The sequence below is a fragment of the Peromyscus maniculatus genome, chromosome 16 (genome assembly GCF_049852395.1).
Source record: "Peromyscus maniculatus bairdii isolate BWxNUB_F1_BW_parent chromosome 16, HU_Pman_BW_mat_3.1, whole genome shotgun sequence".
NCBI classification, from domain to species: Eukaryota; Metazoa; Chordata; class Mammalia; order Rodentia; family Cricetidae; genus Peromyscus; species Peromyscus maniculatus.
The window spans coordinates 46,046,641-46,074,054 of record NC_134867.1 but is presented as its reverse complement, the minus strand read 5'-3'; the positions used below and the strand labels follow the sequence as shown (position 1 = coordinate 46,074,054).

The window sequence follows — 27,414 nt, the reverse complement described above, 5'->3', positions numbered from 1 at the left end:
AGGAGAGCTTCTAACAGGGAGTGCAATTAGTCCAAGAGAAAGAAGTGTGCTGTATCAGCAAAGCTAAAGAGAATTGGAGATCTGAAGAACATTCTGACATCGGACGTGAAGATGCAGAGTTTGGAGCATGAAAATCATGCAGATGATTTTCAGTCTTGCTTTGGTCCAGTATTTCCTCACTATGCTCCTCTGCTATGTTTTGTAATGGTAATATACATCCTGTGCCATTATATGTTGGAAGTAGTGTTTTTTTATTTTGATTTTACAGGGGATTATAATTAAGGGATTGCATGAATCTCAGAAGAGACTTTGAGCTTTGGACTTTTAAACATTGTTGAGACTATGATAGATTATGGAGACTTTTGAAGTTGGACTAAATGCATTATGATGTGCTTACAATCTGATGGAGGCCAGGAAGTGGAATGTGGTAGTTTGAATGTATTTGGGCCCTATAATCTCATAGGGAGTGGCACTATTAGGAGGTGAGGCTTTGTTGGAGCAAATATGGACTTATTGGAGAAAGTGTGCCACTGTGGGAATGTGCTTTGGGGTTTCCTATGCTCAGGATACCACTCAGTGCCTCAGTTGACTTCCTGTTGCTTTCTGATCAAGATGTAGCCAGCACCACATCTGCCTGCCCACCACTGTGCTCCCCACCATGATGATAATGGACTGAACCTCTGAAACTGTAAGCAAGCCACCCCAATTAAATGTTTTCTTTATAAGGGTTGCCGAGGTCATGGTGTCTTTTCACAGTGGTAAAAAACTTAACTAAGACAGCAACTATGTGTGAATGAGAGCCAGAGAGGTAAGGGGATAAGCACCTCCTTTTACACAGAACACAGTGCTGGTAACCCGCCCATTCTCACAGTAACAGCATTAATCTGTTCATAAGGGCAGAGTTCTGATGACCACGTCACATCTTCAAGGCCCCACCTCTCAGCACAGCTGCCCTGGGGAGCAACAGCATCGTGGTTATAAACTCCCATCGGCTGGTCGAGACCAAACATACCATGTGCTGAGACCTACTGGCCCACTGTTCTGCTACCTGATGTATGAGACCGGGGCTTAGAGTGAGTGCTCTAGTCAAGAGACCATGCCAGAATACAAGACTTCTGGGTTCTCATTTAGGACCTTTTCATTCCCGTCATGTTGACATACTGAAGGAATCATTCCAGGGAGAAAACTGAGATTTTCAGCAGTAAACCTCACATGCCAGTTGTGTTTTGGTTTTTGCTTGTTTGTTTGTTTGTTTTTCTGTTTCCACCTTCTTTCCAAATTCAGTAGATTAGAGGTCAAAGGTCCCAGATATCTGGGGCTGAAGTCAGATTTCAACTTTGCACACTGTCAATCTCACCTAACCCTGATGAATTAGGAAATATTCCCCTGTTGGCCAATGTGTTTAGTTAACCTCAAAATTCACATAGTGATTTTTCCTTTTTTAAGCATTATCATATACTCTCTAAAGAAAGAAGTAGAATTTTCTTTTTAATTTAGTAGACGAGTCATTACACTTTAGAGAAAAGTTTGTTAGTAAAATTTTATTAAACACAGCTTGAATCATTTGTGTGTGTGTGTGTGTGTGTGTGTGTGTGTGTGTGTGTGTGCTTAGTTATAAGCAAAATCTACCTCACTGTTACATTATTTCACAGCTCAGGAGAAAAGTAAAAATTGTGAGAATTCTAGGGAGGAGGCAGAGTGGAAGGACCAGGAATCCCCCATCCAGACAGCACTGTAGGGCCCCAGTCCACTGATGGACTGCTGTGGAGCTCTGGAGACTATCAAAAGCTTGCAACTCCCAGGAAAAGGCTCGGACAGTAAAGCGCAGTTCATTTTATCAACTTCAACTCTGAGCACAGTAGCAATTTCACTTTTCTGTCCCTTCATGAGTAGAGCGGACAGTGGCCCGCCCATGTGTCCCTGGGTCAATCTGCATGTCTGCATGTAACTCGTGGGAGCCAGGGTGGGCAGGAAGGATTCTATTCTCTAACTGAGGTCTGTGCTCTGCCCACTGACTGATGTTGCTAATCAAAAGGGTGCAGGCAAAGAGGTAGGTGGCCTCCAGCACTGTACCTTCCCCCACTGATGCGATGCAATGCTGGCTTAGTCTCCTAGTCTCCTAGGCTGGCTGTTGTGATGATCTCCTGTGTTGGCTCTGGGGGGATTTAAAAAGCAAATGCTTTGAATCCTTTGTTTTTATCTTTTTTTTTTCCTTTTGGGTAATTAAGTATTAGAAACATGACGTTTCAAGGATCATACTACGTATCCAGGAAAACTGAAAAGTGAGCATGTATCCTCAGAGAAAGGCACAAGATCTGAAAAGAACTTAGAGCATTAGTTCTCAGCCTTCCCACTACTGCAGCCCCTGAAAACAGTTCCTCACCTTGTGGTGACCCCTAGCCCTAAAATTATTTTGTTGCTACTTCATAACTGTAATTTTGCTACCGTTACGAATCATTATCTAAATATACGTGCTTTCTGGTGGTCTTAGGTGACCCCTGTGAAAAGGTCATATGATCCCTGAGGGGTCGAAATCCACAGGTTGAGAACCACTGGCTTAGAGGCTCTACTTGGGCTGACGAAGGGCACAGAGACAGTCACAAATGCTGAAACTCAGCAAGCCCTGGGCAAGGAGGAGAGTCTAGTTTCCAGAGTCATTACACTATTAGATTTGCCTGCCTAGTTAAAACAAACAAGCAAACAAACAAACAAAAAAAAACAGCAACAACTTCTTTCGAGATTTACCTACTGTGTGTGAATGTTTTTCCTGTATGCACCGACACGTACCCAGGTGTATGTCTGTTGTTCACAGAGTTCAAAAGAAGGCACTAGATCCCCTGGATCTGGAGTTACAGATGACTGTGAGTCACCATGGGGGTGCTAGGAACCAAACCCTGCTCCTCTGCAAGAGTAACAAGTGCTCTTAAGCACCAAGTCTTCTCTTTAGCTCCCGCCTACCTAGTTTTCAACAAGAAAACCACAAGGCACAAAGAGGAATAATGCAGTGTGGCTCATTCAAAAGAAAAAAAAATAAATGACTAGAAATTGTCCCTGAAAATGACCCAGTGACAGACTTTTTAGACAGATCTAGTAGACAAAAACTTGAATGACTGTCTTTAAGAGCTCAAAGAACCAAAGGAATGCTGGAAAAAGTCAAGGAAGTGAAATATGAGTAGGATGGAGACAGCCACAGAGAGATGGGATTACTAAAAGAAACCAAAAAATAAACCCTGTAACTGAAAAATAGAAGCAAAGTGAACATTTTACTAGAAGGATTCGGGGACACATTTGATCAGGTAGAAGAGTGAATTTGAAAATCGGACACTAGACATGATGAGGGAGTAAAGAGATTGAAGGAGTTGGGTGAAATGTCTCAGTTGGCAAATGTCTGCCTTGCAATCTTGGGGAACGGAGTTCAGCCTCTAAAGCCCAAATAAAAGCTGCATTTACTCCTCAGCCCAGGGCTGAGGAGGTGGAATCAGACAGATGTCTTAGGCTTGTCGGTCAGCCAGCCTACCCCAATTGGGAGCTCAGGCCAGTGAGAAACCCTGTCTCAAGAAAAGTGGGTGGCTATCCTCTTAGCTACACACACACACACACACACACACACACACACACACACACACACACACACACTTGCACACATGAATATTCACATACAAATACTAAAGAACATGAAACAGCACTTAAGGGATCTGTGGGAGTACATCAAGCCAACGGTTCTAGTGATGTGCTGGGACAAAACACCTGACAGAAGGAACTAAAAAAGAAGAGGCTTATTTTGGCTTCCTAGTTCATAGAGATACAGTCCATTATGGTGTGGAAAGTATGGTCACCAGAGTGTGAAGCAGCTAGTAACGGCTCAATGAAACGGTACTGAGAGGTGAATGCTGGGACTCAGCGTTCTTTTGACTCAGTTCAGGATGACGCCAGTCCATGGAATGATGTCATCCACATTAAGGGTGGGTCTTCCCTTGCTTACTTAAATCTTTATGAAAATGCTTTTGTAGATCTCCCAGAGGTGTGTTTCCATGGTCATTCTAAATACAGTCAAGTTGACAATGGAGATTAATCATTACGCCAATGAATCTATGCATTGTGGGAGGTAACACTCAATATGGATCAAAGGCAAAGAGAAAAGAGCCGAGAAGATTAATAACAACAATGTCTGAAAATTTCCCAAATCTAATGAAAGCCGTAATTATAAACATCCAAGAAGCACAACAAACTCCAAGCAAGATGAACTCTAAAGACAAAACTAAGGCAAACATCAAACATCCAAAGACAATGAACCCCAAAAGCAGCATAAGGGAAGGGGCACATCAGGAACAAGGGACCCCAATAAGACCACCAGCAATTTCCATCAAAACCTAATGAGAAGACAGTATGTCTTAAAAAATAGCCAACTAGGCCAGGCAGTGGTGGCGCACATCTTTAATCCCAACACTCGAGAGGCAGAGGCAGGGGGATCTCTGTGAGTTCCGAGGCCAGCCTGGTCTACAGAGTGAGTTCCAGGACAGGCTCCAAAGCTACACAGAGAAACTCTGACTCGGAACACCCCCCCCCCCCAAAAAAAAAGTAAGAAATAAAAGAAATAGCCAACTAAATAAACAAAAAGTTGTCAACCAGTAATTTTAATGTCCTTTAAATGTAAGAGAGAAACTAAATTCCTAGCTAAAAGAATTTTCTATTTCTGTCTTATAAGGAATGCTCAAGGAAACGCTTCAGAATCCATTAAAAAAAAACATAGAAAGTAACTCAAAACTGTATGAAGAAATATTTTTTTTAAACTTTCTTTTTATTTATTGTGTCTTTTGTATCATGCACCTCATTCCCATTCATTTCATGTCCCTGCATATCTGCCCTCTACCCTTTAACTCCCCCCTCCCCCGATAAAATTTAAGGAAGAAAAGAAAAACTCATCATGGAAGCTCTCGTGTGACATAGTAAGTCACACAATAAACTCTTGAGTTCATAGATCTTTACTTGCACGTGTTCATTGCAAAGAGTCATTGGCCTGGTTCGAGGTCTCCAGTTTCTGCTACACTATCCATGCTGGGCCCTCACTGGGACTCCTCTTGGTTATCCTGCTGTTGCCCTGTGTTGTGGAAATCCTATAGCTTGGGGTCCACAGGATCAGTCCCTTCATGTGCTCCAGCAGATCACAGATGGGGTGGATATTGGGGTGGGCCAATCCGTAACCCTGAGTTGGTCAGCTTGCTAGCTCTCCCTTGTCCTCACCACCAGGGTGAGCTCTCCTGCATCGCCCTGGCGAGTTCACCCTTTGCAGCAATGAGTAAGGGATGGGACCAGTTTTCCTGCTTTCATGTCCTCAGGGTCAGCTCTCCCACACCTACACCTTCAGGGCCAGCTCTATCGTGTTGCTCAGATGGGGTGTAGGGGCCCGCTCTCCCCAGTGTTGCAGCAGATGGGGGGCAGGGCCAGCTTTCCCACTCTTAGGGTATCAAGCCCGGCTCTCCCACCTGCCTGAGGCATTGATGGCGGGATGGGCAGAGGACCATCTTTTTCCGCCGCCACCCATGCTGCCACACATGATTGATGAGTAATGGGAACAGTTCTCCCATGCTCACAACTTCAGGGCTGGCTTGCCCTCGCCTCTGCCAATGGGGTTGGCTCTATTGTGCTGCCCAGGTGAGGTGCAGGGCCTGCTCTCCTGAATGTTGCAGCTGGTGGTGGGCAGGGGCAGCTCTCCTGCCCTTCTGACCTTGGGGCCAGTTCTCCCACCTGTCTCAGGTGTTGATGGGAGGTGTGTGTGTGTGTGTATGTGTGTGTGTGTGTGTGTGTGTGTGTGTGTGTGTGAGAGAGAGAGAGAGAGAGAGAGAGAGAGAGAGATCAAGATTTAATAGAAGTAACTATGTGGACAAGGATAAAAGTTGGTATTAATACAACTGTTAGGGAATGTCACTTTAACTATGGAAAGATGTGTTACATTTATGTTGTGAAGTATTCATTTAATGATGTGAAGGTGTGTTACATTTGTTTCTGCTGCATTTGTTTAACCTTGTAAGGATGTGTTACTTTTGTTTATGCTGCATTTGTTTAATCATGTAAAGATGTATTGCATTTGTTTCACCTTGCCTGCCGAAGGCACCTCATTCATCTAATAAAATGCTGAACGGCCAATAGCTAGGCAGGAGAGGGATAGGTGGGGCTGGCAGGCAGAGAGACTAAGCAGGAGGAGAAATATAGGTGAGAGGAGAGAGAGGAGGGAACTAGGGAGAAGGAGAAGGAGATCAGCCAGCCAGGCAACCACCAGCCAGCAGACACAGAGTAGGACAAACAGAAAGAAAGGTAAAAAGCCCCGAGGCAAAATAGAGATAAAGAGATGTTCTAAGAGCTAGCAAGAAATGAGCATAAGATAAGGCCAAGCATTCATAGCTAGTAAGTCTCCTTGTCATGATTTGGGAGCTGGTTGGTGGCCTAAAGGAAAGCCTGATACATATAACTTTAGCTTGTAATATTTTTTTACAACATAATTTAAGAGAATGATTAGTTGTGTTTATGTATACAAAGTTGATAAAAACATAATTGTGTGACATCAAAAACCAGAAGGTACATGGTGGGGTGCCTTTAATCCCGGTACTTAGGAGATAGAAACAGTGGGTCTCTGTGAATTTGAAGCCAGTCTGGATTACCTGTGGAGTACACATTGTGATCTTGTCTCAACAAACAAACAAACAAACAAACAAACAAAAAAGGGGGGGTGCTCAGGGCTGGCAAGGTGACTTAATGGGAAAGGTACTTGCAGCCAAGCCTGATGAACTGAGTTCAGTTTCTGGGACCCATGTATACAAAATAAATAAATAAGTGTAAAAAAAAAAATCCAAAGGCCTGGAAACAGCTATTAAAGGAACAAGAAAGAATCTTTGATCATTACGGAAGATAAGATATTATAAATTCAAATTAGAGTCTTATGACTTTACATTTTGAATGTAATTCTTATGGTAATCACAAAACTCTTAGCTATAAAATGTATATAAAAGGAAATAAGAAAGGAGCTTAAATATTCCACTATAAAAACCAACAAAAGACAAATGATAAAAGCAATACAGGAGACAAAAACAAAGACTATTGTCAAATAGCAAAATGAAGACCATTCCTCACCAGTGATTAGTTTACACGTGAGTAGGTTAAATGTTCCAATCAAGATCTAGAGATTGGCAGAATAGACAATACGTGATCCAACCAAATGATACCTATAAGGGACTCATCTTAGATTTAAATAAACAAATAGGTTGGAAATCAAAGGAGAGAAAATACTATAATACAAAAAGGTCATTAAAAAAGAGCAAGAATAGCCATACTCATGTCAGATAAAACTGACTTTACATAAAAAAATTTACAAGAGACAAGGAAGGATATTCTACATTAATAAAAGGTTCAATGAAGGAAAGAGAAATAATAACCATTAACCTAGTATCAGGTCCTTCAACACATATGAAACAAAAATGAAGGGATTAAAAGGGAAAAATGAACAGTTTTACAGCAATAGTTGGAGACTTAAACTCTCGCCTCTCAGTGATGTACAGAACAACCAGAGGGAGGTGAGCAAGGCACCGAGAGCTGGCACAACACAGACCAGCTCCATCAGAGATCTATGTATAACTCTGTCTCACGGCATATACATTTCCTCATGTACACATAGGGCGTCTCCCATCGTGGACCACGTTACACCACTCACTCATAGCAGAAAGTGAAAAAAGACATATAGTGATCAAGCGTCCTCTCCTACCACAACAAGATGAAGTTAGAGGTCATAATAGAAATAAAATATAGAAAATCCTCAACTTTATGGAAATCAGATAATATACTGTTAAATAACCAAGGGTTTAGAGGAGAAATTATGACAAAAAAAAGAAAAAAGAAAAAAAAAAGCAGAGAGGGGTGAATCTGAAAACACAACATACCAAGACCTATAAAATGCAGCAGAGGCAGAGTAATGGGAAATTTATAGCCATAATGGTTTAGATTTTAAAAAACCATGAGGAAGAAGCCTGGTGTCCAGCCTCACAGCTGTGATCCCAGCATTAGCAAGGCAGAGGCAGGAAGAACCATTTGAGGTTCAAGGCCAATGTGGTCCCCATAGGAAGTTCTAGTCAGGTTTACATGGCGAGATCTTGATTTAGAAATCCCTTAAACTGGGGTTGGGGATTTAGCTCAATGGTAGAGTGCTTGCTTAGCAAGTGCAAGGCCTTGGGTTCGATCCTCAGCTCTGAAAAAAAAAAAATCCCTTCAACTAAAAAAAAATTAAATCAAAAACCTAGTTTGACAACTTAAGGCATGAAAAAGAGAAGAATCAATGTAAAGGCTACAGAAATTATAAATGATAGAGGTTCTAGGAGGCATAAATGAAGCTGAGATTAGAAAAAAGGAAAGAAAACTCAGTAAAACCATAAACGACTTCATTAGAAAGGGCAAGACATTGACAAATCACTGTCTAGATGAATTGATAATAAGTGAATTCAGGAATGTACCAGCATACAAACTGAACATACATCAACTCTATTTTTACACAATAATAACAAAGAATTTAAACTGGTGATTATGAAATCAATTCTATTAATAACACCATAAAAATAATAAACTACTCTGCAATGAGTCAAAGACACTTAGGACTTGTAAGATAAAATGTACAAATCAGGGGTAGAAATTTAACTGTTTTTAAACATTAATTATTTACATTATTTAACTTAATTTAACATTCTTTAGCATGCTCGAAGCCTTGAGTTCAATCCCAAGCACAAGGGGAAAAAATCTACAAAACTACTAAAAGAAATTAAGAAGTTAAGTGGAAACATATTTCATGTTCATGGACTGGAAGACCTATTATCAAGATGTCTATACTTTCCCAAGTAATTACAGAGTCAATGCAGCAAATAAACCCCTCATCCTAAGTCACTTTTGCCAGGATATTTTGTCACAATAACAGAAAAGTAACTGGGGTTTAAAAAAAGGGGGGGGGATACACAGAAGTGGAACCAGTGCTGTGGTAAGTCTGACCACGTGGTCCTGAGGCCTTTGGAACTGTTCTGTGGATGGAATGTGGGAGAGTTTGCTATTTTGTGCTAGAAACACTCTTGCATGCTGAAAGCCGAGATTAATGGGCTATTCTGATGGGAGCCTGGAAGACAGGACTCCTGAGAAAAATACATACAGTGGCAGCCTGGCTCACTGGTTTTCAGAGATAAACATGGACTCCATCAGGAACTAGGAACAGGACCATTCATGTGATATTTTGGCTAAGAATCTGGCTCTAGCCTCCCCGTGTCTCAAGATCTAGGATGCAGTTGAATTTTCAAAGGCAATGGACTAATCTGTTTGGCAGAGGAAATTTCAAGGCAGGGTAGTATTCAGGTTGGTGCTAAGCAAACAGCTGTTTTTTCTAAAGAGATCAGAACTACTCAAGAGAAACCTCATGTGCTACACTGGGATAATAGGAAAGGTGTCTTAATGGTTAAACCTACCCATCAGAGGATCTGTCTTGTAGAGATCTAAATTTATTTGGAGCAAGAATGCCCAAACTGAAGATAAGTGTTTCCCTAGGGTCAGCACACAGAAGTCCATTCAGCTGTGTTACAAGAGGGTCAAGCTAAATCATGAGTTGGCAAGAGAAGTTGAGGGCACTGTCTATGGGTTTTGTAGGCATGAAGGATGCAAGACCTGGGGGACATGGAGTCCAGTTCCATTGTTCCAGAGAACAGCAGAGGCCAAGCAATGTATGGCAGGGTCAGCATTCCTGCAATGAGGTCCTAAGGAGCCAGAAATTGTTAAGGCAAAGTCTAAGTTATAACAAACACTTCAGGATTGTTTGAAACATCTGGCTCATTGGACATCTTCTGTGGAAAGCTGCAGGAATGGAGTAGGTTTGGCTTTAGAGAGAGGTTGTGTGTTATGCATGTGGCCTAGCTGGAAGGGTGGGACAAGCTAAGCATTTTGGATTCCAGCAAATTTCATCTTGAGTCTCAGATGCCAGACATGGAGTTTTAGGATTTGGCGTTTGCCCTTTGAATTTTGGCATTTTGGTCCAACACTCATTCGCTATGCCTCAGCTCGTCCATTTTGGAATGATGATGTTTATTCTGTGCTGTTGTATGTTGGGATCATGCAACTTCCTTTTAATTTTGTCAGAGATTATAGCTAAAGTCTCGGATGAGAAATGGACTTTAGACTTTTTAAACCACTGGAATTGTTAGACTATGGGAACTCTTGAAGTTGGATTGTATATTGATTTATGAGATGAACATGAGACTTTGGTGATAAGGAGTGAAAGGTTATAGTTTTAAATGATGTTGTATTTGGGTATCAAGGTGATAAGAGGTGTAGTTGTGATTGACTAATCTCAATTTTCAATTTATGAAGTCTAGAATATCTGGGAGATGGGCCTTTGTGTATACCTCAAGGGTGTTATCTTGAGTAAGTTGACTGAAGTGGGAAGGCCCACCTATTATAAGTGCATTATTCCTTAGGCTGAGGCAGCTGAGCTGTATAAAGAGCAGAGGGTGAGCAGTGCATAAGGATTCATTGCTCTCTGCTTCGTGACTGTGGATGGAATGTGATCAGCTTCTTCAAGTTCCTGCTGCTGCTACTAATTTCTACTAATTTCCTTTTGTCAGGTAATTTTATCACAGCAACAGAAAAGTATACAAGCCAAATGGTTAATTTTGATTGTTAACTTGAATGCCTTTAGAATTACTTCGAGATCAGTTGAACACTTCCAGGTATGTGTTTGAGGGCATTTGCAGATGGCTACACTAGGAAGAAAGACCCCACCCTTCATGAGGGAAGCACCATCTACCCAGGCTGGGGACTCAAATAATAAAAGAGGAAAAAGGAAAAAGAAAGCCAGCTCAGTAATTCATTCCTTCCTTTGCTTCCTGGCCACCATGATGTGAGCTTGTCTTCCATGCCATGCCCTCAAATGTATGTCTTGATACCTCTGAAACCACTAGCCTAAACGAATCCTGTTGTGGGATATTAGTTGAAGATGTGTTACACTTGTTTATGCTATGGAGTATTTGTTTAATGACGCGAAGATGTGTTGCATTCTTTTATGTTGCATTTGTTTAACTCTGTGAAGCTGTGTTACTTTGCCTGCCTAAAACATTTGATTGGTCTAATAAAGAGCTGAACGGCCAACAGCAAGGCAGGAGAGGGTTAGGCAGGGTTGCCAGGCAGAGAGAATAAATAGAAGGAGAATTCTAGGCTCAAGAGAGGAGGAGGAGCAAAAAAAAAGGAGGACGGGGGATGCCAGGGGACTGACACCCAGCCACACAGCCAGCCATGGAGTAAGAATGGAAGAAAGACACATAGAATAAAGAACAGTAAAAAGCCCAGAGGCAAAATATAGTTAAAGAGAAACAGGATAATTTAAGTTAGAAAAGCTGGCTAGAAACAAGCCAAGCTAAGGCTGGGCATTCATAACTAAGAATAAGTTTCCATGTATTTATTTGTGAGCTGGGTGGTGGCCCCCCCACAAAAAAAAAAAAAAACCAACTATGAAATCCCTTCCTGCCTTAAGTTGTTTCTGTTGGGTATTTGGTCATCACAGTGATTCAAAAGAAATGAACACAGCAGTAAATTAAAAATGGGAATTATTTGAGTAAACATTTCTCCAAAGGTAATACATGAATGGCCAATAAGCCATTGAAAAGTTTTTTTTTTTAGCATTCTAAATCATTAAACAAGTACATATCAAAGTATCGATGGCATATCACTTTATACATTAGGATGGCTTCTTTGTCTGTCTGTCTGTCTCTCTCTCTCTCTCTCACACACACACACACACACATACACACACGATTTGTTGAGGACATGGAAACATGGATCTCTTCTTTGAACAATGTTAGTAGGTAGAAATGTAAAATTGTACAGCTGGTATAGAAAACATCATGTGACTTCTCAGAAACTTAAAAATGGAACGACTGTAAGACCCAGCAATTCTGCTCCTGGGTATTTACCCCAGGAGTTGAAAGTCAGGTCTCAAGGAACTGAAAGAAGAGCCTTGGACAGGTTTGCAGCACCTAAGTTGTGGATACAGCTTGCTGCACACCGACGGATAAGTAAGTAGAGGAGTAAGCATGCACATGCAGACACACACATGCACAATGAAATGTGAAGCCTCAAAAAGGAATGCAATTCTGACATACGCTGCACCATGGCTGGACCTTTGAAGACATTATCCTAAGCCTTAATCTTAAGAAATAATATAGTCATGAAAATATGGAAATGCTGTGCAGCTGTGGGAATAAGTGAAACAGACAAGATCATAGAAGAACAAGAGGAGAGATAATACAGAGTTAACGTTTAACGGGTACACACTTTCAGTTTTACAGAGTGAAAGGTCTGTACACCCAGCTACTGGGGAGGCTGAGGCAGGAGGAGCCCAGGTTCCAGGACTACAGGGGTCCTAGAATGAGTTCAAGCCTTTCCTGGGCCACTTAGTGTGTCTCTGAAAATAAAAAAGTCAAAATAAGGCTGCAAGATGGTTTGACAAGTAAAGGTATTTACTGTCAAGCCTGCTGGCCTGAGTTTGAGCCCCAGGACCCGAATGATAAAAGGAGAGAATTGGCTCTTCCAAGGTGTGCTCTGACCTTCAGAGGAGCGTCACGGCATGTGCATGCCCACATGCCCACACTCTAAATGAATGTGATTTAAAAAGAAACAAAGAGAGGGACTGAGATGCAGCTCAGGGGTAGAACCCTCGTGCGGAGTGTGCAAAGACCCAGGCTCCATTCTCAGACCTGGACAAGGGCTAGAAACCGGTGGTGGAGTTTTCTCATGCAATATGATGAATGCATTTAATACCACAGAGCTGTACATTAAAATAGTTAAGATGGTAAATGTATGTAAAAATTGGAAAAAATGAAAAAAAAATTTAATTAAAAAAATACGAATAGTATTGTTGCCAAAACAAAGCCAAAGAAACAAAACCCTAACAACTTGGGTTCATAAGGCTGTGCAGACAGCTTTAAAGTGTTGACTCAGGTCTTTGTGTTGTGTGTGTGTGGCATATGTGTATGGTATTTTGTGCATGATGTATGTGCACACTTACATATGTGGGTGTAGGCGTATGGAGGTCAGGGGAGAATGTCAGTGTCTTGTTCTATCCCTCTCTTCCTTCTCCCCTTGAGACAGGGTCCCTCACTGAATCCAGAGCTAGACTGGCACCACCCATCTTCTAATCACTTTTCTCCACCACTCTAGGGCAAAGGTATGTGTCTGGCCACACCCAGGTTTTTACTGGGGATTTGAACTGGAATTCTCATGCTTTCACATCGAGCGCTCTTACCCACTGAGCCATCTCCCGGGACCCTCCCTTAGGTTTTTTCAGCCTGAGATAAGCCACCCAAAATCAACAGCCAATCTTCCTGGTGCTGTCCCTCAGGCAGAGACTGGCTGATAACTTCAAAACCTGACGACTGTCCAGAAGTGATGCTGTGGCTGTGTAATAATATACGCTGTCTGAACAGTGCCTGTTGACAAGTGATATGTAAGCAGAAGCAGTGAGTCCTGCGGTTGGAAGGGAGCATGAGGATCAGGGCCAGGGAAGTTGGGGGGAGGGGGAGGGGACGCGGAGAGGGAAGCAAAGTAGGCATGCAAATGCCATAGGGCAATTTGTTCTTTGTAGGTTGATGTTATAAAAATGCATGTTGGGCACAGAGAAGACAGCCCTGTTTATTGTGCAGCTCGCTGCGGGTGGAGAGTACAATAGATATCTAATCCAACTTGCTGGTTACCAGCTATGCGCCTTAGCAAGGTCGAATATCCTCCTCTCTGAGCCCCAGTTCCCTTCTCTGTAGGCGGCAGAGTAAACTATGTAGCGCGTCCCTGGGAGGCACAAGGCCGGTACTGTAATGATGGCTGTGCCTGCTGCCACTCCGGAGAAATTGTTCATTTGTACACCCGACCTGTGAGTTTCCAATCTCAACCTTCTCAGGTTTAGCAGACTCAGAAGCAACAGCTGTGGGCTCCTGCCGCCGTAATCAAACAGGACTTCCCACTTGGTCAGAGTGGTGCCATCCTGATAAGAAATATTCCCTCCTGGTAAAGAAGCTTCAACCTCCAACAAGCTCGTGTGTGTGTGTGTGTGTGTGTGTGTGTGTGTGTGTGTGTGTGTGTGTGTGTGTGTGTGTTGCAGCAGCAGCAGCAGCACTGGATGCCATTTTAGCATTTACTGACCACCAGCAGATCCCCACGGCAGGATGCTGGCTCTACCCCCGTAACTGGATGACCCAAGTGCACGCTCTGACTTACTTGGATTGGCCGTGACTTCATTCTTGGCTTCCACAGCCCTGTTCTGCAGCAGGGTTCCCACAGCACTCGTAACAGTTGGTTGTTTTTTGGGAGTTGCTTGGGCCTTACCCTACGAATAGAAGGAGACACAACACCGGGTACCAAGCGTGAAGTAAACTAGTTAGTATTCACTCAACTAGCAGAAGGTTAGAGTCATCACGGGGACTCTTGCACCCAGGAGAGACACACCCAGCATTTCCATTAGCCTGGGCTGTGGTCTCTTGCTGGTGCTCAATGCCACAGTTTAGTTTGGGAACATTCATTTATAAGGAAGCCCTCAGGGTTGGTGGTGGTCTGTTCATCCTATAAAATCAGTTGTGTGTGGACAGAAGAAATCATTTAATGTCAGTCAGGATGTAGTTATGGAATGTTTTATTTTTCTTTACCCTTGAAGATGGCTTTGTTTCCTAACCAGAACAGAGATGGAAAACGGAGATTGACAGGCAGCACATGTTTTAAGCATAGAATTCCAATACCCCCAGGCCTTCGCTAGTCCTACAGAGCAGCTGCACAGATGGAAAGCAGACAAAGACCAAAGCATTCTGGGGAGGCCCCTTGTAGCTCTCTGTGGATCTATCTCCAGGCCCTTGGAAAACACAGCACCAAGACAATGTTATTTAAGTAAATTCCTCACCAATGCAAGGATTATTGTGCTAGGACAGATCATCCATCCTCAGGCAGCTAAAATAATAATAATATTGTTGTTGTTGTTGTTAGTATTTTGTGTGTATGGGGTGTGTGTGTGTGTACATGTTCAAGTGGATGTTAGTGTCTACCCAAGCGTCTGGCGGTCAGAGGAGGGTGTTGGATATCCTTTTCTATTGTTCTTCTTGTCTTTTGAGACAAGGTCTGTCCTTGAACAGGAAGCTCGATGTTTTGGCTATCTGGCTGGCCAGTAAGCTCCCAGGATCTGTCTGACTCTGCCCCCAGTGCTAGCATTCTAGACATGTGTGCCCACGACTGGCTTTTGTGTGCCCACAACTGGCTTTTGTGTGCTGGGGATTCGAACTCAGGTCCTCCTGCTTTCACGGCAAATGCTACCATCCAGCCATCTCTCTTGCCCCCAAAGGTTTATTTTTAGAGGCCAATATTGGTCTCCTCTGGTTAAGGGTATGGCAGATTTTTTTTAAAGTTGATTATGTTTGAAATAGAAACACATTCTGGCTGTGCCATGAACAGTCCTGCAAGCCTGAAACAAACTTCCTCTTCTTGTTCCATTTCTGAACAAGCTCACTATTAGGCAAGATCCCAGAGTGGTGGCGTTGGCACTCGGGGAGAAAACACTGCCATTCAGACATGCTCGACAGAGAGCAAAGGAATTCAGGGAGCAAGCAATTTTCCCTCTGTGCTCCCAGTCGCTACTAAGCTCTGGAAAACAAGGAGGGGAACAGGGCCAAGTCACTGGTTATGCTCGGGATAGCCAGCTGGCCTTCTTTGCAAGCAAAAAAAAAAAAAAAAACAAAAAAAAAAAAAACACTTCTGTTTGCTCATTCCCTCCACCCTCTTTGGCCCCACGAACACTGGCAAGCTCCATGGATCGGACAGACCGTCTGTAGTAATGTCAGTTGCTGGTACTGCTGTACATGGTGGAAGAAGAGTTGAACCTCCAGACTTCTCCGCACTTAGGTTGAATTCAAGCCTAAAGCTGCCATGGTCCTTCAAAATTGTGATTGCAACCCCAGCAAGAGGAAAGGCTTTTGCAAGGGGAAGGAGGATGAGGTAAGTGGAGAGAAGACAGGCAAGGGACTCTCTGGGCCAGGGCCAGACTTCCAAGCACTCAACTAGTTATACGTGATTAATGTCATTTACCAGGCAAAGGCAAATCTCAAAGACTTACCTACAAACAATCCACCACACAATGGGAAGTCAAACCCTTGCTGCTGATGCCAGAGTCCTGCCTCTCCACATGGCACCCCCCCCACACACACACTATCTCAGCTGGGAAGACTAACCCTCGAGACCTGTACTCACCACTCACCCGACACATATGTGTCATGTATCCTCCCTCCTGTGTTCCCTCCGGTTTTGAGCACCTCTAATCCAAAGATGTGTGATCAGAAGTGCTCCAAAATCAGGAGCACTTTGACCGACCGCTACCATGCTGTCACAAGAGAAAATCTCCTCGGATGACCTCACGGGATGTGTTGCAGTTGACACACAGGCACATGGGAAACCTTGTATAAATTACCTTCAGGCTATGTGTATTAGGTATACATGCACATGCCAATTTTGTAAAAAAAAAAAAAATAAATAAATTATAAAAATCAGAAATATTTCTGAGTAAATCTGAAATATCATCTTAGATAAGAGATTTACAACCTGTACTATTATCTAGGTGCCCAAACGCTGATGCCCAGTTTTATTTTAGTGCCAATCATTTTCTCAGCTTCATTAATTATTCCTTATGCTGTTCTCTTACTAGTCCCCTCACTCGAAGGGTCCCTAATTTTCCCCACTGGGTCTCCTTCCTGGTTGCCCCCAGTTCCTCTTGGACAGTCACTGCAGAAGTGACCCTTCTAAAAGTCCATTGCACGCCACTCTGCTTTCCCCCACTAAATTCAGGTCTACATTGACTGTGAGGACACAGGAAGCCACTGACAGACAATGGGACAGAAAAGACTATGCTGCCAGGCATGGTGGCACTCGTCTTTTTTTAATCCCAGCACTTGGGAAGCAGAGGCAGGCAGATCTCTGAGTTCAAGGAGAGCCTGCTCTACACAGCAAGTTTCAGGACAGCCATGGCTACACAGAGAAACTCTGTTTCAATTTAAAAAAAGAAAAAGAAAAAGAAGTCGTGGGAAAAGGCTGGAAAGGAAGGTGGGGATGACGGCAGCCTGGCTTCTCAGATATTTTCCTGTCTCTGCTCCCAGACTCTCAGGCTTGGCTGTTCCCAGAGCTCGGAGTGCCTAACTGATCGATTCCTTTCATCCTCCAATCTGAACTGTCTGAACCATAACCCTCCTAAATCTCTTGCCTTTGCTGTTCCGTCTTGTCAATCCCCATCAGAGACTCTGTGTCTTTGGTTGGCGCCTCGGGCCATAAACTAGACATGTTGTGTATCTCATCCATCCCCCTTCTCCTCTCCAGATCAGGACCCAAGCTGTGAGGCATCTTCTTGGCAACATTTCTCCCACCCAGACCAGTTTCTCTGAGTCATAGTTCTTTTCTGGGTGGGTTAGGCTGATAAACACCGTTGAATAAGCAGGGGATTAGTGTAATGCTATAGAGACATTCTTTATATACTGAAGTCTTCATCCTGAAAGGCTTCAAACATTTTAGAAATCATTTTTTTTTCCTGCAACACCCAAAAGTACTTCAGGCCAGGAGTAGACAACTCCCACAGAGACGAACGATAGTGATCAGTCTTCTGACCCTTGTGTTTCTGAGGATGGATGGTTGAGCTCTGTTGCTCTATAAGTCCCCACCACAGCGCTCCCGGGTAGATCCTACCTATTTGCCTCAGGCATGCAAGGACACAGAGCCCACACCTGGAGGAAAGATACGTACCTGAGCTCTGGATGCCAGTCTAGCTGCTGTTTGGGCTGGATCAAACACGCATCGCGAGGACTGGGTTTTGCAGAAATTAATGTGTCGCTGGGCAGCAGTTTCGTTAAACCTCCTCATACAGTATGGGCACTGAATATAATCTGGATGTGAATACACCAACAGACCACAATTAACATTTCAAACACAACTGTGGAATGGAACTGGAGGAAATGAATGAAGTAGAATGTAAACTCTGCCCCAACATTGAAGAACAAGGTCCCAGACTCTGGTTTGAGATAACCTAGTCCAAAAGAGGAAACTTAAATAAAGACATGGCAGGGAAAAAGTGCTCCCTAGGTACTTATTTCAACTAAGAATATCCTTTTGAAATGTTTGCATTGTGTCTTTTTTTTAGATAATAGATTAATTATATTTAGGAACTTCAAAATTACAGTTTTGTGAAACAGTCCTAACATGACAGCATGCTAGTTTCTATGGTAAGGAAGTGCAGAAATGATCCAGAAGAAGCCCAGGTATGGTACTAGTTGAGAAAGAAGGTTTTTCAGACTTATACAGAGAGATACTATTTAGTTTCAAAATGTGGGTTTAGGGGATGAGGTTGGGTTCCAATATCATAGTGTTATCATTAGCAACAAGAATATCTTTTGCAGAAGCTACATTTTTTCACTTATATGAGGAGGCAAATGACATATTCAGAATGGGAAATTATAAAAAGAGAAAAAAAGCAAAAGTAGGTAGGGGGTCAAAAATTGAAGACCAAACAAGGAAAGAGATGGGAAAGCAGCTTGAGAACTAGCCTCGGCTTCCCAGGCCAAAATCCAGGCAGCTTCTGGTGACCCTAGATTGTCTGTGGTTCTGTATAACACCTTGTTAAATTTTCTTTCATGTGCTATTATCAGATACAACTGACTAGTGAAAGACATGGGAACTGAGCAAGATCTGAAGTCATCTTATAACATGGAGATTCTCATAAGCAAAGCTGGGTCTGTGCCTACCCTCTCTAAGCCCGCAGGGATTAGGGCTAGCTTTGTTCTTGACTTAGGCATCTTTAAGGGATATGAGTGACATAAAGAATTCCTTCCCAGACATAAGGATTTTCTTCCCAGAAAGGGTCTGAGCTGTATCAGCCTTACACTCAGGATGGACGTTTATATTACTGAATAGTCAAAATTCCTCCGTGTACAGCTTTGTCTTTAAAGAGAACGTGTTTTATTTTTGAAGTCCTATCTTTAAGCAGTTTGAAGAGTTTTCTACTTGAACAAACTGCTTGCTAAAATGAATACTCCTCAAATGTAAAAACTGTCAACGTTTAGGGATGATCCAGTTGCCATCCCTTTGATTTCCCATTCTAGAAAGCAATGCTAACCATTCAGTTAATGCCTATTGTAGTGCACACAGGGCTTTTTAGATGGAGATGCAATGTCTCTGCAATCAAGAAATATGTATTTGAGTACAGAGACAATAAACAGAAATTTCACACAGTGATAAATGGTTTTAAAAAGCTGGAAAGCATTAAGAAATAAAGATGAGTTTAGCTTTGGAGCCTGCCTGACTGGTTTTGAGCCCAAGTTCTTCACTCGCTATGTGTATGAACTTGGACAAGTTGCTCAACTTACATAGGCCCCCATCTCCTCAGCACATCTATATCACTGATTTCATCAGGTTGTTGTGAAAGTTAATAGATAATCCACACTAGGGCTTGGCACGGTGGGAAGGGTGGGACATCCGAGAAGGTTATAAATGCTGGCTCTTGCTGTATGGAAACAGGTCCAGCAAGCCTATGCTTCCAACAGCTGAACAAGAAGGCTAACACTTAGAAACTACAGTGTGCTGAGATCACTCAAGAACTCATTCACAGCACTGTAGAAAAACTATTTAGAAGTGGGCATTCGGCATGGCGGTTAGTTCACGCTTTTTTTCCAGGTAGGAAGCCAAGCCTTGAAGCAGACACGCTGCTCCAGGTTGGTCAAAGGCATTGTTAGGCTTCCATTAGTCCATCTATTCACTGCCACCCTCGCTGCATGCCACCACAGAAGCAACAATGTTTGAATATATTACCTTGCCAAACACACTTTCCAAATGGACACCAGGTTCCCCGAGATCCCTAGAGAGAACAAGAAGCCTGGGCATGGGAGAATTGTACAGGTAAGAAAAGGTCCTGTGGCTGAGTATTTGGACTTGCCGTTTGCATGTACATTGACTTTCAAATACTCTGAGAAAGGAAAAGCATTTTTTCCCCTGTAGCAATCATCTGAACATGGTGTGTCACAGCTGCATGTTCTATCCTAGTCTCAAATTGAGTAATCTTCGTCCTTTATTAGTTATGAGCTCACAAAAAATAACATGTTATTTATTTCTATTGAAAATAATTTCAAAGCTTAGGGTGCTAACCCTTACAGCATGGATAGTGAGTTCAAAACCTGCACTACAGAAGGATTCTTATGGGAAAAATGGTGGCCAGGTCTCATATAAAATTGAAGTAGAAGAATAAAAAAACATTTTTAAATGCAAAAATTACATTGAGATCCTTATGCAGCCCATGAGATGCTAACCACCAATTCAAGTGCCACAGAATGATCCCAATTCTAAATATTATATATCACCCCTCCTGTAAAGTGTTGCAGTGACCCGGAGATTTGAATCATTAGCAGCGTACTTGGTTAATCCAGTAAGAACTAGAATAAATATATACAGGTCATGAAAACTGAGTCATAAAAATGGGGATCCATGCTGACAAGTGAGAGGAAATTGCTTGCAAACTCATGCATATTAGGTCATATTATATATAAAGCTCTCCTTGTATGTGCATATAAATTTTCTAGTACATAAGCCTAAGAATTCAGGTTAATATAAAATCCCTGCACAAGCAACATAATCAAATTGCAATAAAAATACACCATTGTGAAGCATTGTTAAGTGCATATAGTAAGGAATTTAATTACAAAATTTCTGTTTTAGCATAAAAATCTGAAAGGAAGAAAATTAATTGAGCATGTGATGAGACCTGCAAAGAGAATTATTTTTTAGAGGAATAATCATCCTGTCATTTTAGAGCCTAGTGGGTAAGGAAAGAAAATCACGCACCCCCATCTGACATGGCTTCACGTCACTAAATAACTGTAAGGTAGCCATCAACATGCTGCAGCTTCTCATGTGAAAATGAAGCTGTTTCTCATAAGAGGTGTGCTTTGTTCTTTGCAGGTGATTGAGGAGGTAAAACACCTACCTTGTCAGTACCATGAGCTGAATTTGATTCCCCCAAACCCGCATAAAAACACTGTGTGTGGTGGCATGTGCTAGCAATCCCGACACTGCAGGTGTGGAGACAGGAGATCCCTGGGGCTCACTGGCCAGCAGCAGGTCTACTCTAATAAGTGAGCTTCTGGCCAATGAAAGACTATCTCCAAGGAGGTAGCTGGTGCCCCCGAGCCCAACATCTGAGTTTAGTCTCTGGCTTCCACACCAACATGCATGTCCATGGGCACACATGCATCTGCACACCCACATGGACTCACAGGCACATACAAAGAAATGTTTTGTTTTCTGATTCTTGTTACTAACATGGTAGACATAAATCTTTGCATTAAACATATTAAGATGATGCATTATTTTAAGCTACATTTTCATTAGTATAGAGCAAAAATAAAGCAATTACTAAGATTATTTTCTGGTATAATTGTTCAAATGATTTGAGTTTTAGGAGGTATTTATTGTGTGATTACACTGTGGCTTGTTTCTAGACTTTTTTTCAAGAGAACTTTTGGAAAAGTAACTTGCATAGTAAAATGCATTTCTTTTAAGCTGGTGGTTTTGTGAGTCTTGACAAATGCATGCATTTGTGCAACCATTCCAATTAAAATATAAAACATTTACCCCCCCCAAATTTTTCTCATGCCCCATTTCAGACACTCTTCTACTGATGTAGCCTCACTCAGACAAGTCACTGATCTATTTCCCTGTCACTATAGACAAGTTTTCCTCGCTCTGTAGTTTTGGTAATAGATAATCCATCTTGCTATATTTATCGTGGTACTATGGAGTAGATTCCATTTGTACATATTTCATGGCTTGTTTTCCTTCATGCTGGTTGGTGGGCATTTTCAATTGTTCCAGTTTATGTTATATAAACAAATGTGACTATAAGACTATTTCATGGATAGATTTCTTTGCATAAATGTGTGGAAGTAGGATTCTTGCAGAGGTTAAATATGTGCTTAAGGAGACAGAGCCAAGTGATGGCATTATTTATATTTTCATCAGCAGTATATGTGACTTCTAAGTGTGACACATCCCAGCCAATTGTCAGAGTTCAATTTCAGTTATACACGTGAGTGCTGTGCTGGTTAGACACCAACAAAGGACACCTGAGAAGAGAAACCCTCAACTGAGAAAATGCCACTATCAGATTGGCCTGTAGGCAAGCATATGGGTCATTTTTTAAAAAATTCATGATTGATGTGGGAGGTCCCTGCCCACTGTGGGTGATGCCACTTCTATATATGTGGTCCTGGGTGTGTGTGTGTATAAATATAAATATATATAAGTTTATATTTATATTTATATTTATATTTATATTTATATATATGAGTGACCCATGCGGATCAAGCCAGTAATCAGCATTTCTTTGTGGTGTCTTATTCAGTTACTACCTCCAGATTCCTTGAGTTCCTTTCCTTACTTCTTTCAACAATGATAGACTGTGATTGGAATGTGTAAGCCAAATAAACCCTATCCTCTCTAAACTGGTCCTAATCAGTGTTCCCCCCACCCCACAGTAATAGAATGCAAAACAGAACAGAAATTGGTACAAGAGACGGGGCTATTGCTGTGACAGACAGACTTAACAGTGTTGTTTGGGGAAGGATTGTGGAAGTGTTTGGAACTTTGAACCAGAAAATCTCTGGAGTGCCCAAAGCTTAAAGGGCTGTTCTGTGGGAGCTTGTTTGGAGAAATGCATACAATGGAGGCCTGGCTTATGAAGGTTCAGAGGGAAGCAAGGGCTATTGGGGCTATACATATGGTCAGGTTGAATGAAGAATCTGTGGTTTCCAGTCCTCTGGGGCAGAAGAATAAGCTGTGATTAGCAAGAGACCAACACCACTGAAGTGAAACCTTTGCTTTGCTGGGACGATTGACACTGGTTAATTAGGGTTGAGAAATCAGTTGCGATTGAGAAGAGACCAACATCACTGAGGTGAAATCTTCTCAGAAGTTTTTTTTCTCAGGGACAGCACACAGAAGCTATGGTCCAAAGGGGCCGAAAGCTGCATCTCAAGCTAGCAGCTGAATTTGGTAACCTGTAAGAATCTCCTACATGGTACTTATTCTGACAGCATGGAAACAAAGGGTTGAAGGTCTCGTGGAGAGAAGCTGAGACTTGGCACTGAGAGGCCAGGAGAGGCCATTGGTGAAGGTACAGCCTCAGCTGCAGCGGAGACTCCAACATATGGAAGATGGCAGGGCTGGGAGATGACCCCTAAAGACAGTGATAGACGTGGAATGGAGCCAGTCTATCCTACAAAGCACACTGTGTGTGTGCTGTGGATGGCAGAGCTAGGGAAGAGGAACTGCTCAAGCTCTTTGGAGCCCCAAAGATCATGAGTGAGTTCCAGACGCTGGGCATTGAATTTTTCCACACTGTTAGACTTTATTTTGCTGTGGTCCAATTATAATTCTGCTCTGGTTCTCCCTGCCTTGGAATTATAAAGTATGCAACTTATTTTGGATTTTACAGGAATCCGTGGTATGAGACTTTGAATATTTTTAAAAGACTTTGAATCTATAAAGTTATAGTATACTTCATATTGTGATATAAACATGGGATCTTAGGATAAACAATAAAGGGAAGACTATGGCTTAATAATAATGTATTTGTGTGTCAAGTTGACAAATAATCAATTGAGCTGGTTTATTGCTTGTTTGCTTCTTTTTGTCAATTTGGTAGAAGTCAAGGTCATCTGGGAAGAGGAGAAACTTAATTGAGAAAGTGCCTCCATCAGATTGGCCTGTAGGCAAGTCTACAGGGTATTTTCTTGATTAATGTAGGATTAACATGGGGGCCCCAGCCCACTGTGGGTGATATCACCCCTGGATGGTCCTGGATTGTATTTTTAAAAAGCAAACTGAGGGAGCCATCAGGAGCAAGCCAGTAAGCAGCATTTCTCTACAGCCTCTGCTTGCGCACCTCCCCTGGCTTCCCTCAGTGATGAACTATAAGATGTAATAAACCTTATCCTCTCCAAGTTTCCTTTGGTTGTCATGGTTACCGTGCCAACAGAAAGCAAACCAGAAGCACGAGTCGCAGCATTTCGCTGTGGCCTTAATTTGCACGGTGAAACTAACGTTAAGTGCTTTGTCATGTGAAGGTCAGTTGTTATTTCATGACATCTCTTGCCCCTTTATGGTGAGTTTTAAGTGTTATTGAGACAGTAGTCTTTTTTTTTTTTTTCGAGACAGGGTTTCTCTGTGTAGCTTTGCGCCTTTCCTGGGACTCACTTGGTAGTCCAGGCTGGCCTCGAACTCACAGAGATCCGCCTGCCTCTGCCTCCCGAGTGCTGGGATTAAAGGCGTGCGCCACCCACCGCCCGGCGAGACAGTAGTCTTAACATGAGCCCCTTGTGGTGGTGGTGGGGGCGGCGGTGGTGGTGGCGGCGGCACATGCATGCCTTTTATCTTAGCACTCAAGATGCAGAGGCAGGTGGATTTCTGAGTTTGAGGACAGCCTGGTCTACAGAGAGAAATCTTGCCTCAAACACACACACACACACACACACACACACACTAAAAAGAACAAAACACCCACAAACAAAACAAAACAGACTCTCTGCTGTGGTTGTTTTGAGACAGGCTCTCACTTAGTAGCCCTGGCTTGGAATCTTCCTGCCTCAGTCCTGGGTGCTGAGATTACATACATGTGTCACCACACCCAGTGAACCATGCTCCTTCAGCCTTGTTAATCTAATATTGACCTAGTTTTGTTCACTGTTTTTCTAATTTTAATACTTGTTATACTTCTGTTAATGATCTATTTTGAAGTGATTGTTATACAAAGTATAAGAGTTTATTTTTTTCAAATTGATATCCAGTTTTCCTAGCAATGTTTGTTGGTAAGACTACTCTCCTCTCCAATTAATTACCTTGGCATCTTGTCTTGGGGTCATTATTGCTGTGATGAAACACCATGACCAAAAAGCAAGTTAGAGGGGGAAAGGTTTATTTTGCTTACACTTCCACATCAATGTTCACCATTAAAGTCAAGACGAGAACTCAAGAGGAATAGGAACCTGGAGGCAGGAGCTGATGCAGAGGCCATGGAGGGATACTGCTTATTGGCTTGCTCCTCATGCCTTGCTCAGCCTGCTTTCTTACAGAAGGAGAACCACAGTTCAGTGGCGACCCGCCCCCCCATATTAATCACTAAGAAAATGCACAACAATACAGGTATAGTGGCCTGAGTCTTTAATCCTAGCACTCATGAGGCAGAGGCAGGCAGATCCCTGGGAGTTCAAGGCCAGCCTGGTCTACAGAGTGAGTTTCATTCCAGGACAGCTAAAGCTATGTAGTAAGCCCCTATCTCAAACGAAAACAAGCTACAACAAAAACATGCACCACAGGCTGGCCTACAGCCCAGGTGTATGGAGGTGTTTTATCAATTGACTTTCCTTTCTCTTGGATGACTTCCGTTTATATCAAGTTTAGCCAGAACACACCTTAAAAGAAAACCAACCATGCTTGGGGTTGAGTCTATAGCAGATTCCATTTTCTGTTCAGCTGGCCTTCTGACATTGCATTGCCACAAATACCATGTTCATATCGAGTCTGGACACTAAGAGAGCATCAGTCCTCTGTTTTATGGGTTTTCCCCCCAAAACTGGCTTGGTTATTCCAGATCCTTTCAATTTGCACATGCTTTTAGAGTCAGCTGGTTAACGCCTACTTGGCAAAGAAGAGTTGCAGTTATTTTTATTGGAATTAAATTGAAACCATAGAGAGATGTGGGTAGAGTTGACATCACAGCACACTACTGAGTCTCTTAAGCCATGGAAATGGTAAGTCTTTCTATTAATTTTGGTCCTTTTTAATTCCTTGAAGGAGTATACTGTTTTTCATTTTACACTTCTGTACATATTTTGTCAACTATATCCCTAATGTTTAACATTTTTATGTTATTGTGTTTTTTAATTTCATATTTAATTGCTTCTGTATAGCCCACAGAAGTCCAGAATGTACTGATTTTGTTCTAATTCTAGCATCCTTCTAGAGTTTTCTTTGTTTCCTCTTTAGTGATTATAGCTTGTGATTCAGGTAGCCTTACTTCTCCAGCTCACTCTTCATGTCATATATTATATGTGTGTATTATATGATTATACATTGATTTTTCTCTTATTGCGCTGGGTACTATTTCTAGCATGCTTAACAGAAGTGGACAGAATGGACATTCTTGCTTTTCCCCCCCTGAGCTACGTGGGAATGTGTTTGGTTGGTCACTGTTGAGAAATAGAGATTTTTTCCAAGATTCTCTTTACGGGAGAAATTATCTTTTATTTTCCAATTGCTGAGAGAGTTTCTGTTTTGTTTTTAATATGTACAGTGCTGTACTTTGTCAAACAGTTTTGCTCTTTTGAGATGATCAAAATGCTTCTTAAAATATTTTGTTGTTATAATAAATTACATTCATTATTTTTTCCTTCTATTTAATTTAGGCTAGTTTGCTCATATTTTGCTTTTAAAAGCAAAACTTTATCAGCATATAAGCCAAGACCCTGTAACTTTGATGTTTTCATTATTATTCACTTAAAGTATTTTCTAATTCAATGTGTGACTTGTTCTTAGATTTGTGGGCTGTTTAGAAATCACTTGCTATTTCTAAGTACTCAGAAATTTTCCAGATATATTTTTTCATTAACTTCTAATTTAATTTTATTGTGGTCAGAAAATATATTCTATATTATTTCAATCCTCCTAAGATTCCTGTCACTAACTTTACAGCCCTGAATATAATGTTCTCTGTGTACTTGAGAGCAATGTGTATTCTGCTCTGTTCGTCCTATTTATGTCAGTGAGGCCAGACTGGTTGATACTGCTACCCAAGTTTTCTATAGCACTACTGATTTTCCTTTGGGTCAGCCTATCAGTTACTATGATATGAGTGACAAGATGCCTGAATATAACTGAACTGTGAATTTATCTCTTTCCAGCTTAGTCAAGTTTTGCTTTACATTCTCAGAAGCACTAAGGACATGCACATAGGTCGCCTTAATGACTGTGGCTTTTGAATCATTGTTTCTGTTAACACTTATCCTGAAGTTCTCTTTGCCCAATGTCAGCAGATACTCGAGTTCTATGATTATTGCTTGCATCTTTCCCCAGGCTTTTAGATTCTGTCCTTAAAGGGTGTTTCTTGTGAAAAGCATATCATTGGCTCTTGCTTTATTACCTAGCTTGATGGTGTCTGTCTTTATCTGGAGTAGCAGGCCATTTGTATGCAGTTGTCCAACCTTATCCCATATGTTCTCTGCCCGCACCCCCGTTCTTCATACCTGATGTTTTTCTAGGCACACCTCAATATTTTTGAATGGGCCCTGTAGCAACCTC

At 42.1% G+C, this 27,414-nt stretch overlaps 1 protein-coding gene across 4 annotated transcripts in view; it reads right to left on the bottom strand.

Moving 5' to 3' along the window:
• Window positions 1-27,414, bottom strand: part of Zc2hc1b (zinc finger C2HC-type containing 1B) — a 51,915-nt gene that overhangs the window by 11,086 nt on the left and 13,415 nt on the right. For 3 of the 4 annotated variants that reach the window (XM_006976675.4, XM_042262281.2, XM_042262279.2), the window contains exons 5-6: window positions 17,821-17,960; window positions 14,275-14,383 (exon numbers count right to left, since the gene is read on the bottom strand). In XM_006976675.4, coding sequence (XP_006976737.1) covers window positions 14,275-14,383; window positions 17,821-17,960 — 249 coding nt within the window. Of the gene's footprint in view, window positions 1-2,096; window positions 2,156-14,274; window positions 14,384-17,820; window positions 17,961-27,414 lie in introns of those variants that run through there. The other variant, XM_076552744.1, reaches the window with a different exon arrangement.